We start from the raw sequence: 12,583 nt of genomic DNA on the forward strand, positions 1-12,583 counted from the left end.
TTCTACAGTAATAGTTGGGTATGTGAATAAAATTAATCAAGGTTTTGTGTCCTGTACCTTTTTATTTATTTTTTTTACCACTGCTTGTTTGAAATCTCATGCAGGAAAAACACAGATCAAATATTGAATACTGACCAATTTTATTGAAATTAGACGTATTACTTTTACAAAACCTCACTCACAAACATCAGCCTGCACAAACACTAAGCTCTCCTTACAATAATTGCACTGTTTTAAAATCATGGCCCCTCTGCACAGCCACGAGCTCTGATGAGTGAGAGAAAGGTTGGGTGCCAGTGCGTGGTGGTGGGCGTCTGACTGAACATTCAGGAGGTATTAACATTATGTACATGAAACAAACACAAACAGCCGATGATCTTTGGGGATCAGTTATATCTGCATCAGCCCACCGGTGGGGGGTGGGGGGTGGGGGGGTACTAGAGCAAGCAAGTTGAGGCTGATCACCCGTTTGTTAAGATGTGAAGGCGCTATTTATGCAACTCCTCCCTTTGTTACAGAGCTTAGCCATGTAGTGGTCGAAGTGAAATAAACAAAACATAGATGCAGCAGTTTGGCAGTGTCTTCTCACCTATCAAATACTATTCCACACAGACTGAAAGGGCTTAGGTAGCTTTTCCTATGCTGGTGTCACCTTGTGAGTTGCAACATTAGACAGTGAAGGGAGACGTTAATTTGGGATGAGACACCAAGCAACAGTTTTTTTTCAACACACAAGTGCCCGATATTTGGTTTCCATGACAAAAGATCACCAGTCCTTTCTGTAGCAGCTCCTGATCTGACATGTAATTTCCACTGAAAACAAAGCTGTGTGTCAGAATCTATTAAAACAAAAACCTCCCTTTATAACTATACAGGTTGTTCTGTGAACAGAGAGGATCCCAGAACTGACAAGAGAAACAAATCTATGTGCAAGAAAACATTCAATCTGTGAGGAAAGAATGTGACTTGCAACATCAAAAAACATATACTGTATGTAAAAGATGACTGTGCTTTGCTTCTGAATGCAAACAAGCCCCTTCAAAGTCTTAAACTCCTTCTTTAGTCACAGGTTTGCCTCAACATATTAAAACTACATGATCTCTTGTGCTGTAATATATTTAAGGAGGGTCACCTAAATGGCACATTATACAAAAATAAAAAAATAAAAAGGTCAGAAAAGAAAAAAGAAGTTGAGAGCTCAGTATATGTGTTTTGAGTGTGAGGCACAGGGCAGTCGATTTTTGTGTCACACTGAAAATGTGTCTGGTGGGCGCAGCACATGAATAACCAAAGGGTTTGACTCAAACATGTAAACCCTTTGTCCTAAACCACATCTCATCTTCATAAAAAAAGAAAATCCCCCTGGAGGAGTCACCATCACTGGGTGGGCGACAGTCTCTGGCGGGTCGGGGAGGTGTGGGGTGAGGACAGCCTCTCAGATGAGACGGACGACGTCAGGGAGGACTGCAGGTGGACAGTTTTGTGAAAAAGTTTGTTGCTGATCAGCACAACCAGAGAGAAGAGACGAAGCTGGAAATGGCTAGAAGAGCAGAAGAATGATCAGCAGGGGGTGCAGTGAATCAAATTATTATTACTTATTATTTTTAATAATTGTCTTTTACGGACACTCACTACAGCTTTGTTGGTGTCTTTGCCTCGTTAGCGCTGATGATGAACAGAGGGAAGAGGATGGAGAACAAGCAGCCACTGGTAGAAAAAAACACACAAAAAAATGATATAGGAAAAGCAGCTCACACAGAATACGAGATCCATTTTCCAGATGGGTCCTCCTCCTTTTTAAAGTTCATTATAACTCCAGTTTTATAGAATATAAAGCACATTTGAAGGGAAGAAACCCTTCACTCTCTCTCTCAATTAAACTGTATAAAATACATGGTATGGTAGATTCCTAGTGTCCATGGATATACAGTTAAAATAGCTTGATCTGACTATAATTTAAGTTATTCAGTTTCCTTTAATGTGTGGCGTGGACCACACAAACAAACAGAATCATACTTCAATTAAAAAATAATGAGCAGGCTCAACCTGATGATGTAGGAGGAGGGCAGGGCGGTTAGCAGAGCCATGGGTAAGCCAAAGCCAAAGTAGTAGGGCCAGTTCCTCTCAATGTTGGACAGTCGCTGGTGCATCTCAATGCCTTAAAACAAAAGATCAGTCTGAGTTTCAAGCCCACTTCAGGTGATTTGTTGTGTATGCGGCCCAGAGTATCTCACCATGGTTAAACCAGCGATACTCGAAGCAGTACAGGGAGTAGAGCAAAGACATGTGGAGGAGGCTAACCATTTGTCCAATGGCATCGATGGGGAAGAGACTAACGATCATACCCTGGAGGACCAAAAACATACACAAAGAGCAGGGATACATTCAGAGCAAGTTGTTTATTGCAGAAGAACGTGCTGAGAAACAGAGATGGGGAGCAGGTTTTAAAGAATTAAAAGGTCTCATTGTGAAATAATGTACCTGAATGAGGAAGAGTGCCTGGAGCAGGAGGTTAAAGAGCATGTCTGCGATGATCTTACTGACGCTGGGGAATGGCTGAGCTTTACAGCCAGACACTTCAAAGGCTAGGTCAGCTATATCCTGCAACCGAAAAAGAAAACACTACAGCTAAACTGCAGCACAGACTTTAAGAACATTTCCCTTTCCTTTAGTTTGGTCATATAAGATGACAGGAAATAACCTGAACATCCTGTTGCTTATCTCTAAGAAAGTTATTCATATCTTTAAGAAGACAGGAACTTTCTGATTTTACTGTACAGTGAGATCTAACCTGGAACCAGATGGCATTTACTATCTTGCTGAGGACGAACAGGGGGAGAACCCAGAGGGCGCTGAAGACGGAAGTCAGGATGAACTCTAACCAGGACCACACACTGCCATGTAGGGAGGGGTCACCTGAGGCAGAAAAACAGCCATGTTGTCTGACTGGCTGCCACGACATGCCAGAGAACCTGCCCCAGGTTTACTAACGAATACATACCGATTATTTTTGCTGTAAGAGTCTGTAGCAGTGGAATAAACACCCGGTAGAAGAGAAACAGGCTGAGCTGCAGAGAGAGAACAAAGTGCTTTTTAGTTACCTTGAGGTTTTTTTAAATTATAGTTCAGTCAATGGATTAGGGACAGAGGTCATTAAAGGTCGGGTAGGAGATTTCATTCTGATGCCCTTTCTGTGAAATAGTGTAACTTCTCTTTACAATCTGATAGCAACCGATTAAAATGAAGAATATGAATCATCTGTGGAAGCTATAAAACGCTAAAACATCAGCCAATCCACCTGCGCGGAGTATTGGCTGGTTGTCACTCTCTTCCTGCTCTGCGCGCACCAGAGAGGTACGTGCATGATGGCCGAAGTCACAGACTGGTTGGGAGGCGTGGCTTCGGGGTGAGCTCCGAGAGGAAGGGGCGTGTGTTTACTTTCAAAATCTGGCGGACTCTCACTGAGTTTTCAGAATCTCCTACCCTACCTTTAAGGCAACACTCATAGATGAAGCGTTCTCAAAATTGTAGAGAGGGTGGAAGGTAAGTGAGGGAAAACACACCATCCAATATCAGTATTACTGTATTATTGTGGAGCCGCCCTTTACCATAACAGTTAGCTTACAGCTTACCCAGAACACTCCTCCATTCCAGGCACAGCACTGAAAAATCCTGCTGGCTACTTTTGGTTCACTGAAACAGAAGAGATATACTGCCAATCACCATCACTGTGAAACATGTCAAGACAAGTCTTCACTCTGTGTGAGTGTGTGTTATATTAATATTCGGAATGTCCCGATCAGGTTTTTTTGCCCTCGAGTCCGAGTCCGAGTCCGAGTCCGAGTCGTTTGATTTTGAGTATCTGCCGATACCGAGTCCCGATCCGATACTTTCAAGATTCTCTTTAATGCGGCAAATAGCAAGACACTCGTTGCAGCAAAACCTGTGTGTGTCCAGAGCGCCACACTAGGTGATTTCAGACGCGCAGCAGCTCATCGAGACCTCGAACCCAGGACCTCTCGCACCTCTCGCACCAAAAGCAACTGTCATACCGCTACACTACAGGACACAGAGCCACCCTGCACAGAAGGCGTTAACTTTGAGAGCCCTAATAAATATATATCCGAGTCCTGATCGGGAGGCAACATCCGATTCCGATCGAGTCTGAAATCACGTACTCGGGCCCGATTTCCGATCACGTGATCGGATCGGGACATCCCTAATTAATATCTACCCAAACTTTATGTCTTCAAGAACTTTTAAAGCAAGAAATGGTGCACAACACTCTTAATTTCATTTAAAAAAATACAGTGTGTTTTGAAATAGGAAAACATTAGACATGATGCATGTGCTTATCTGACTCTGGCTAAATCAGAAAATCATTAACTATGCAACCATTATATCGTATCTTGCTTACTTGTCCGGTTTGCGTTCTTCACTCTGTGCCCGTCTCTGTGCCAGGGCCCCACTGGCCCTTCTCCTCCGCTGCTCCTCCCTTTTCTGCTGGATGCGGGCATCCAGCTTGGAGATTGTTCCAATCCCCAATATGGAGTCCTTGATCCCCTAGAGGGCCAATTTTTTTAAAAAGAGAGAGAAAACACATTAAAGGTGTTTATTTCAAAATTCTTGCTAAATGTCTCTAGTAACTGCTTAATTGAAGGTACCAGCACCACCGATGAGGTAACATACCACATCTGGCATTATTGGCATTATTTTAAATACAATATTACATTATTTGACTAAATTACACAAACCGTGTAATTAAGTTTGCCTTTGGATGTGTCTCAAAATAATACTGAATGGGTCCATTGATTTGTTGAATTTCCGTTTCACTGTCAATACACTACTAGCTTGTGCTTCAAGTCATAGGTCATGTGTGTGTCTGTCTGCTGACCGTTGCAACATTACGGAGGAAGGCCCTGACGCTGTCTGTCATCTCTGGACCAGCCGCAGATCCATCAACTGCAGAAGGAAGGGGGACTGGTGACCTGGTGGTCCGCTCTCATGGCAGTGAGGGGCTCACCCAGTAACCTGAAACAAACCAAGGAAACATATGAGGCCAGGTGCAGTCAGGTGGATTACTTTCTAGGAATGTACACAAACCGCTACGTGCAGATCTACTGTAAAAAGCAGAAGACATGTTTACATGATCTTCACATTCTCATCAACAAAAATAATGTTTCATAAACCCTTACTATTCTACTTATAGAATAATAGCTGTCACTGCATGCATTGCCCCACACTGTTGTATCCATTTGGAAGCCATTTTGTGCTGCTTCATTTGATGCAACTATTGAATAAAAACCATCCTTCACATTTGATGAAAAGAAATCCGATGTATAATAAGCACTGCTTTTTTATATCGGTTTTACAGTTACTCAGTGGTTTCCTATGGACACAATATCTAGAGCTAGAACGTATGAAAACAGCAAAACTACTCCAAAGCTTTGTAAACACTGAAAAACAATGGTGTCCAACAGGATGTTGTCTTCAGCTAGCTGCGTGGGAAACAAAGCTTTTAACTGTTTAGTGAATGCTGATACTGTCTATTAACAAACTCGGTTATTATTTCTTGGTAACATTATAATGCAGCAATGGCACCTTCAACAAGATTTGTGTCCAAATGAAACTGAAACGTTTATTCAGCTGCTGTCTCTGGGTGATACTGTTTGAGTAAGTCAGCGTAAGCAAGCTGACTCGGTGTGTTAGCTCAAACAGACGATGTAGCACACACAGGGTAGCTGGGTCTCTCTGACCTGCAGAAATGTCTCCAGAATCTGCCAAATACAGACCCTTATTATGTGGACTGGTCAGCAAGACCCATCTGGGCTCAGAATCTTTCGGTTGTTTGTTTGGTGGTGTGCTAGCTTGTCTGTCTGTGTTGCTAGCTAACTGTTAACGCTCAACAACTAAAATAACTGTTGTGTTTTTCGTCCAGACAACGATTCAACAAGCAACAAAAGTCAGCGACGGAGCACACAGTTAACCACAGTGCCGTCCTTACCTCATGCGACAGGCTCAGGGTAACACAAACTTCGTAAATTCTTTCTTTCGCTCCTTTAATGTGACAACAACACAAACACCAGACACTGCCAGCAGCTAGGGCCATAGAAAACATATTGCGCAAGCTCCGACTACTAGGGATTATGGGAAGTGTAGTCTTCAAAACTCAAGAGCCGACTTGAGCATTATTAGTACATTAAAAAGGTAAATAGACAGTAAATTTCATTAGCATCACACATTGAAATCACACATTGAAATAATGTGTTTTTTAAACTATTTTTTTTATTATTTCATGCATTTCTAACTTAAGCTTAAGAAACACGCCCAGGCAAACCCAGCTGATGAGGTGAGTCAGTTTCCATGGCTGTGCACAGAGGCACTCCCACGAGGCGGTGCGTCGTCCAGGCCAGCATCATGCGTTCATTTACACTCAGATGCTGCTGTGAACTTCAGCGGACAGTTGTCTGTGTCATTGGAGGGGATCTCACACACCGCCGATGGTCGTCCTAAGGATAAGAAATGTGCACAAAAGGAAATATGCACTTATCTGCCTGTGCATCGTTGGCTTTATTATGTACATGTATCTCGGGTAAGTCCTGTTAATTATGTTTCAGTTATGTGCTACGTGTGGCTAATGCAGTCTGCAGTGCAGTGTCAGACAGGTCTGTATCATAGAGACACACTATGCAGTCAACACATACAAAACCCAACACATACACTGCAGGATCACTAGTCAGTAAGATGGTTTGTGTAATAACCTAGAGTGACTTTAACTACATAATGGATGGCATTGAAAAGTGTATATTCAAAAGTTCATATAAATGTGTCTTGCCTCTAAAATCTGATGTGTTTTTTGTGCTTCTGAGTCCCCACTCAAGACTTTGCAAATTCCTATCAATTAGGTCATGTGGTCAGTTGCACAAGTAGCACAATAGCCTATGTGCAATGTTAAGTGAGTGTGTGACACCAATACTCCTCTTCCAGTATGCCAGCAAAGGGGCGGAGGATGAGCAGGAAGGTGGGCCTGAGCGCCAACACGTCCCAGTTCACATTAGAGGGGGAACCCTTCTGCATCCTGGGGGGATCCATCCACTACTTTCGAGTGCCCAGGGCGTACTGGAGGGACCGTCTGATGAAGATGAAGGCCTGTGGCATCAATACACTTACCACGTAAGACCACCGCTACAGGTGTGGTTTGCATCACCATGCAGTTGTAACTGAGTGCGTCCTGCATCCTTGCAGACATGTGCCGTGGAGTCTGCACGAGCCCAAGAGGGGGGTTTTCAGCTTCCACACTCAGCTGGACCTAGTGTAAGAAGTCTTGTCTTATTTGACTTATTGAATATAAAACTCATGATCAATCATCATACATCATGTTGCTTGTGAGGGGGATCATGTGTCATTTAAACCAAATATTCAACATAATAAGATTTTACAAACACCACCTCCATAGCTGTTCTAACAACATTATCCTGCTCCAAGGCCTTTTGGGAATCATCACCTCTTCTCCTCATCACCTAACTCCCAGTGCTCAGGGAGAAACAGAGCGTCCCACCTGACAACAGCGGCATCTCCACAACAAACTTATCAAGCAATTAACAACACAGGGGTGATAAGTGAGGAGGGATGTGACTGCTGTTGTTGCCAGGCGCTCTTCACACTCCTCAAACAAAGAAATGTGCAGCTGAAACTTTTGTGTTTGTGTCTTCTCTGTCTGGGTTTCAGAGCCTACATCAACCTGGCAGCTGAACTGGGGCTGTGGGTGATTTTACGTCCAGGGCCCTACATCTCCTCCGAGCTGGATCTTGGAGGACTGCCAAGGTAGCAATTGATATTCTATGCATATGACAGCATTTGTGCATATTTCTGTGTTTGTAGGAATAGGGTTGTGAAGCTTGTCCTGAATAAATGAAATTGAGCGTGTAACTGAATTTAATCTGCAGCTCAAAAACCTCTTCATTTCAACCACACAGCGCCCTTGTTTGTTAAATGCAATCAGGGATAAAAAAGTCACATCTTGCTGTGAGGGAAGACTTGTCCATTGTTTGAAGATGTGTCCAGTATGTTAGGCTGACTGTGGCTCTGTTGTTCTTGAACCTCTGTGCCCTTAAACATCTTCTTTGCAGCTGGCTTCTACAAGACAGCAGCATGAGACTTAGGACCACTCATCCAGCCTTCACTCAGGCTGTCAACACTTTTTTTGACAAACTTATACCCAAAATGGTTCCACTGCAGGTACCTGTTTATTTAGAGAACGTGTTATTCATAGCTAAAGTTTAACTTCACATATTTATGATAAAATGCTTGTGTGTGTGTGTTTTAGTTCAAGAAAGGAGGTCCCATCATTGCAGTGCAGGTGGAAAATGAGTACGGATCCTTTGCAAAGGATCAGAGTTACATGCCTTTCATTAAAGAGGTAAGCCCTTGCTGGGTCCACGTGTGGAGATAAAAACACATGGGCTCAACAAGTTAATATAATGCTTTCTACTTCTTCCTTTGTGTTTTATTTTGAAAGGCTCTACAGTCGAGAGGGATTAGCGAGCTCCTGCTCACATCAGACAACCACAACACATTAAAGCCAGGGGGTGTCGATGGAGGTATAGTGTATCATTAATACACACACACACACATGTATAGCTTACCTTCTGACTTACTGTCTTGTAGCCATTAGGTCAGTGAAGCTGCAGAAGCTAAATCCAAGAGACATCCAGGATCTGAATGCTGTCCAGGTGAGTGCCACTGTCTGTCACTGAGGGCAGGAAGGAGACTGTTAATGTAACACAAAGGACTTTTTCTGCACTGGCTTTCAGCCTAATGGCCCCATCATGGTGATGGACTACTGGACCGGCTGGTACGACGTGTGGGGGGACCTCCATCATGTGCTGCCTCCAGAGGGTGAGGAAGGATCTTCTTCTCGTAGCTAGATTGATGCCTTATTGATTACCTGTACTTGTGTTGTTCACTTGTCTTTCACACTACTCACTCTTAACTGCAGTAAACAAATTGTATGTTACTCCACAGCATATTTTTGCATGAGGAGCGTCTGCTACGTGCCAACTATGTAAATGTTGATGTGAAAATAAGGCTTGTACTAACATTGAATGAGTCGGTCAGGTCAGCAGATAGTCAAATATAAAAAGGGAAGGAATGTAAGTATGATTACTCCTTGTTGATCCATTTTGTCAGATATGGTCTCTACTGTGAGGGAAATCCTGAGGAGAGGCATGTCTGTCAACCTGTACATGTTCCATGGAGGATCCACATTCGGCTTCATGAGCGGAGCCCTCGCTGATCCTTCCTACAGAGCTGTAGTCCCCAGCTACGGTTGGTAGATCTGTGTTGTGTGCTTTGTCTCACACACAAGGTTGTGGTGGCTTTGATGCAAATTCTCAAAGATTCAGTTTGAATGTCAAATTTTACAGAGCAACTTTGACTTTAACCTCCAGCAGGTGGCAGCACATGACAGTTAACCTGCACTCTGCTGCTCTGCAGATTATGATGCTCCCTTGTCTGAAGCTGGTGAATACACTCCAAAATACCATCTTCTCAGGGATTTACTGTCTCGATACAATAGTAAGTTAAACATGAGAATAACGAGTATGAACGCAGGCTGTGACTGACCTCTTCGATGACTGCTTTGACCTCTGTGCAGAAGGAGACCCCCTCCCTGACATGCCAGTGCTGCGTTACAGGGAGACTTATGAGCCAGCCATCATGTACCAGCACCTGTCTTTATGGGATGCTTTGAGCTTCACTGAGGAAGTAAGTTTTACCTACAGTTATCTGTACCTGCAGTAAAAACAAATGCACTTTTTAAGTGTGTGAATTACAATTTCTTTGCAGCCATTTAAATCAGTTAAACCAGTGAGCATGGAGAATCTACCTGTGAACAACAGGAACGGCCAGTCCTATGGCTACACTCTGTATGAGACAACCATCAGTAGCGGAGGACTACTCAAGTCAGGTGACAATGTCCGAGACCGTGCTCTGGTGAGTTAAATTCGCTATAGGAAAAATGTATTCGTCTGTACTTGCTGCAACTGTTTAAAGGAGATGATCACCACTCTCATCACTGCCGCTTAATGCAATAGTAATATAAAATTGGAGCTACAGGGAGAGGGTTAGCTTTTCCTGATCCAAAGTCAGAATAGGGGGAAACCTGACTTCCTACCAGCAGTAATAAGCACATGTTTTGTCTTCAGTGAAAGTCTGTGTAAATGTAAGTTGTATGCTGACCAGGTGGGTTCTTGTCATTGAAAATGATCAGGTAACTGTGTCCCATGAGATCCTCCTGGTTCTGGCAGTGCCTGCCCACGTGTCACAGGCTGAAGGATGACTAATAATAATAATAATAATAATAATATAAACTTATAATATAATATAAACATAGTCAGTCATTTTATATGCGTTTATGTAGTGTTTTTCCTACAGTGTTAAGTACATTACCATACCTGTGGCGCAGAGCTGCCAGGCTCAATGCTTGAAGTCAGGAGCAACAGGTGACACTTTTGTTCAAGGAGACATGTGTGGAGGACACAGGGACCGTACCACAACCTGCTTCACCTCGGTGACTCACTGTGTGCGGAGCCGTGTAACTGCAGACCAATCACAGCGTCTGTGCTGACTCCATAGTCAAGGACATATTGAATGGCACATGAGGTCTACAGAGCCCTTCACATTCAGAAAGTAGAGCTTTGACAATGGTCCTGATCTCTCTAGGTGTTTGTAGACAGAGACTACATCGGCCTTTTCAAGCGGCAGAGCCTGGAGCTGGCGGTTCCTGATGGTGAGGTATGACATCAAGCAAAACAACCAAGGCAAATGCTTTATTGGCTGTAATGGATGCTGAAGTACTGTTGAAAATATGAAAAGGCATAAAAGTGACGGATCCCTGCAGGGACGGCGTACCTTGAGTTTACTGGTGGAGAACTGTGGACGGGTTCACCAGGGAAGGGACCTTGACAAACAACATAAAGGTGATGGACAGAAAAACGTGTAGTTCATAGCTATGCCTGCTATTAAATCACTCAAGCGTCCAGTGGGTAGTGTATAAAGCAGTTTTGATTTGTGTTCCTGCAGGACTTGTAGGGGACATTTTATTAAACAATACCCCCCTGCGGGATTTTACAATATACAGCCTGGATATGAAGCCCAGCTTTATTGATAGGTTTGTACACTTTATTAAATCTAACCTCATATTGCTTCCCTTTGTCTGTTATAGTGTGTTTGAGGTTTATTTTATCTCAGTCTTTATCAGGCACCTTGGAAAGCTCTGCCTGAAACTCCCAGCTTCCCTGGATTTTGCATGGGGAGGCTGTTTGTGTACGGCTATCCCAGCGACACGTTCGTGAAGCTGCCAGTGAGTCAAATATTCTTTCAACCGTGCACGTCTTTGACACCTGCGATGTCTTTGTTATTGGAGTGTGTGGTGTCAACATGCAGAGATCTAAAGGCCTCTCCAAGGCCTTCAGAATAAAAGTTGTGGATGTTTGTAAGTCTTAAATAAATCTCCAAATTTCACTGTGGGGTCTGCAGGTAACAGCTGTTGCTGCATGCACAGTGCATGTGTGTACAATCAGACAGGAACGGTTTCGACACATTTGATCTGCATATTAGAAAAAGGCCTTCACTGGTGGGTTTAGCAAATCCATTTATAAATGACTGAATAGGAAGAAATGACCTATCAAAACATCCCAGATCTGAATCCTATTAAAATATCGAGTGGGATTAGGAAGGGGTACTTGCATAGAAGCATTGTCAAGATTTTAACAAGCTGATATCAGTGACTGATGGAAAATTATGCAAACTAAAAATATTTCTGTGTGTTTGTTGAAAACTCACATTATGGTGTAATATGCCACTTTTATCTGCAGGTCCTGTTTCCTATTTACCTTGCTATTTTATAAGTATGGTTTTGTCATTGTGCATTGAGGTTTCTGTGGTCCACAGGGATGGGAGAAAGGTGTTGTGTTTATCAACGGGCTGAATCTGGGCCGATACTGGTCCATCGGCCCCCAGCAGACTCTGTACCTCCCAGGTCCCTTTCTCAATAGTGGAATCAACCAGGTAGAGCACTGCACACATACCTTTGTACGAGGAACAGTGTGATGCATCTTGCACAGATGAGATCTACACACTACCATTAGTTAGACCTAGCTTTGCATCACTAACTGCTAATAAAATACAATTACTAATAAAAACCTAGGTTACCTCCTATTCTCAGTTTTGATGCTAAGCTAAGCTTAGTGCCACAGGGGATCTACATTTACAGTGTGTGAACCAAGTCTCCTCCCTGCCTCATGTTTTTCTTCAAATACATTAGGTCATTGTCTTTGAGGAGCAGGAAGGAGACTACAAGATCCAGTTTGAGGACACGCCTGATCTCGGCATGGCAGCAGACATCCAGTGACCTCTGGCAACTTGTGTATAAGAATTGCATTGCTGTTTAATAATGTACATACAGGGATATTGTTGTTTATATGATGGGTATTGTCTAATAAAAATATACACAATCCAATATAGAGAGGTGAAGTTCCACTTTCTTTGGTGGACCGTTCTTTTTTATGTGTAAGTGGTGGGA

At 43.2% G+C, this 12,583-nt stretch overlaps 2 protein-coding genes across 2 annotated transcripts; one reads left to right on the forward strand and one right to left on the reverse strand.

The window, feature by feature from the left end:
• Positions 1-404: 404 nt before the first annotated feature.
• ei24 (EI24 autophagy associated transmembrane protein) lies at positions 405-6,135 on the reverse strand. The gene is made up of 11 exons (XM_028421510.1): positions 6,005-6,135; positions 4,895-5,031; positions 4,418-4,563; positions 3,633-3,693; positions 3,002-3,068; positions 2,792-2,916; positions 2,482-2,601; positions 2,235-2,346; positions 2,047-2,158; positions 1,633-1,707; positions 405-1,540 (listed from the first exon to the last, which is right to left on the reverse strand). Exons 2-11 carry the CDS (start codon positions 4,934-4,936, stop codon positions 1,378-1,380), a joined length of 1,023 nt encoding a protein of 340 aa, XP_028277311.1. The 5' UTR covers positions 4,937-5,031; positions 6,005-6,135; the 3' UTR covers positions 405-1,377.
• On the forward strand, positions 5,690-12,467 carry LOC114446087 (beta-galactosidase-1-like protein 2). The gene is made up of 20 exons (XM_028421508.1): positions 5,690-6,207; positions 6,314-6,592; positions 6,988-7,173; positions 7,246-7,314; positions 7,729-7,824; positions 8,130-8,238; positions 8,327-8,419; positions 8,519-8,600; positions 8,668-8,732; positions 8,814-8,898; positions 9,190-9,327; positions 9,496-9,576; positions 9,656-9,765; positions 9,847-9,993; positions 10,723-10,794; positions 10,901-10,979; positions 11,083-11,170; positions 11,251-11,362; positions 11,953-12,069; positions 12,326-12,467. The coding sequence occupies exons 2-20, from the start codon at positions 6,501-6,503 to the stop codon at positions 12,410-12,412; spliced, it is 1,908 nt and encodes a 635-aa protein (XP_028277309.1). The 5' UTR covers positions 5,690-6,207; positions 6,314-6,500; the 3' UTR covers positions 12,413-12,467.
• Positions 12,468-12,583: the final 116 nt, after the last annotated feature.

The sequence above is a fragment of the Parambassis ranga genome, chromosome 14 (assembly GCF_900634625.1).
Source record: "Parambassis ranga chromosome 14, fParRan2.1, whole genome shotgun sequence".
NCBI classification, from domain to species: Eukaryota; Metazoa; Chordata; class Actinopteri; family Ambassidae; genus Parambassis; species Parambassis ranga.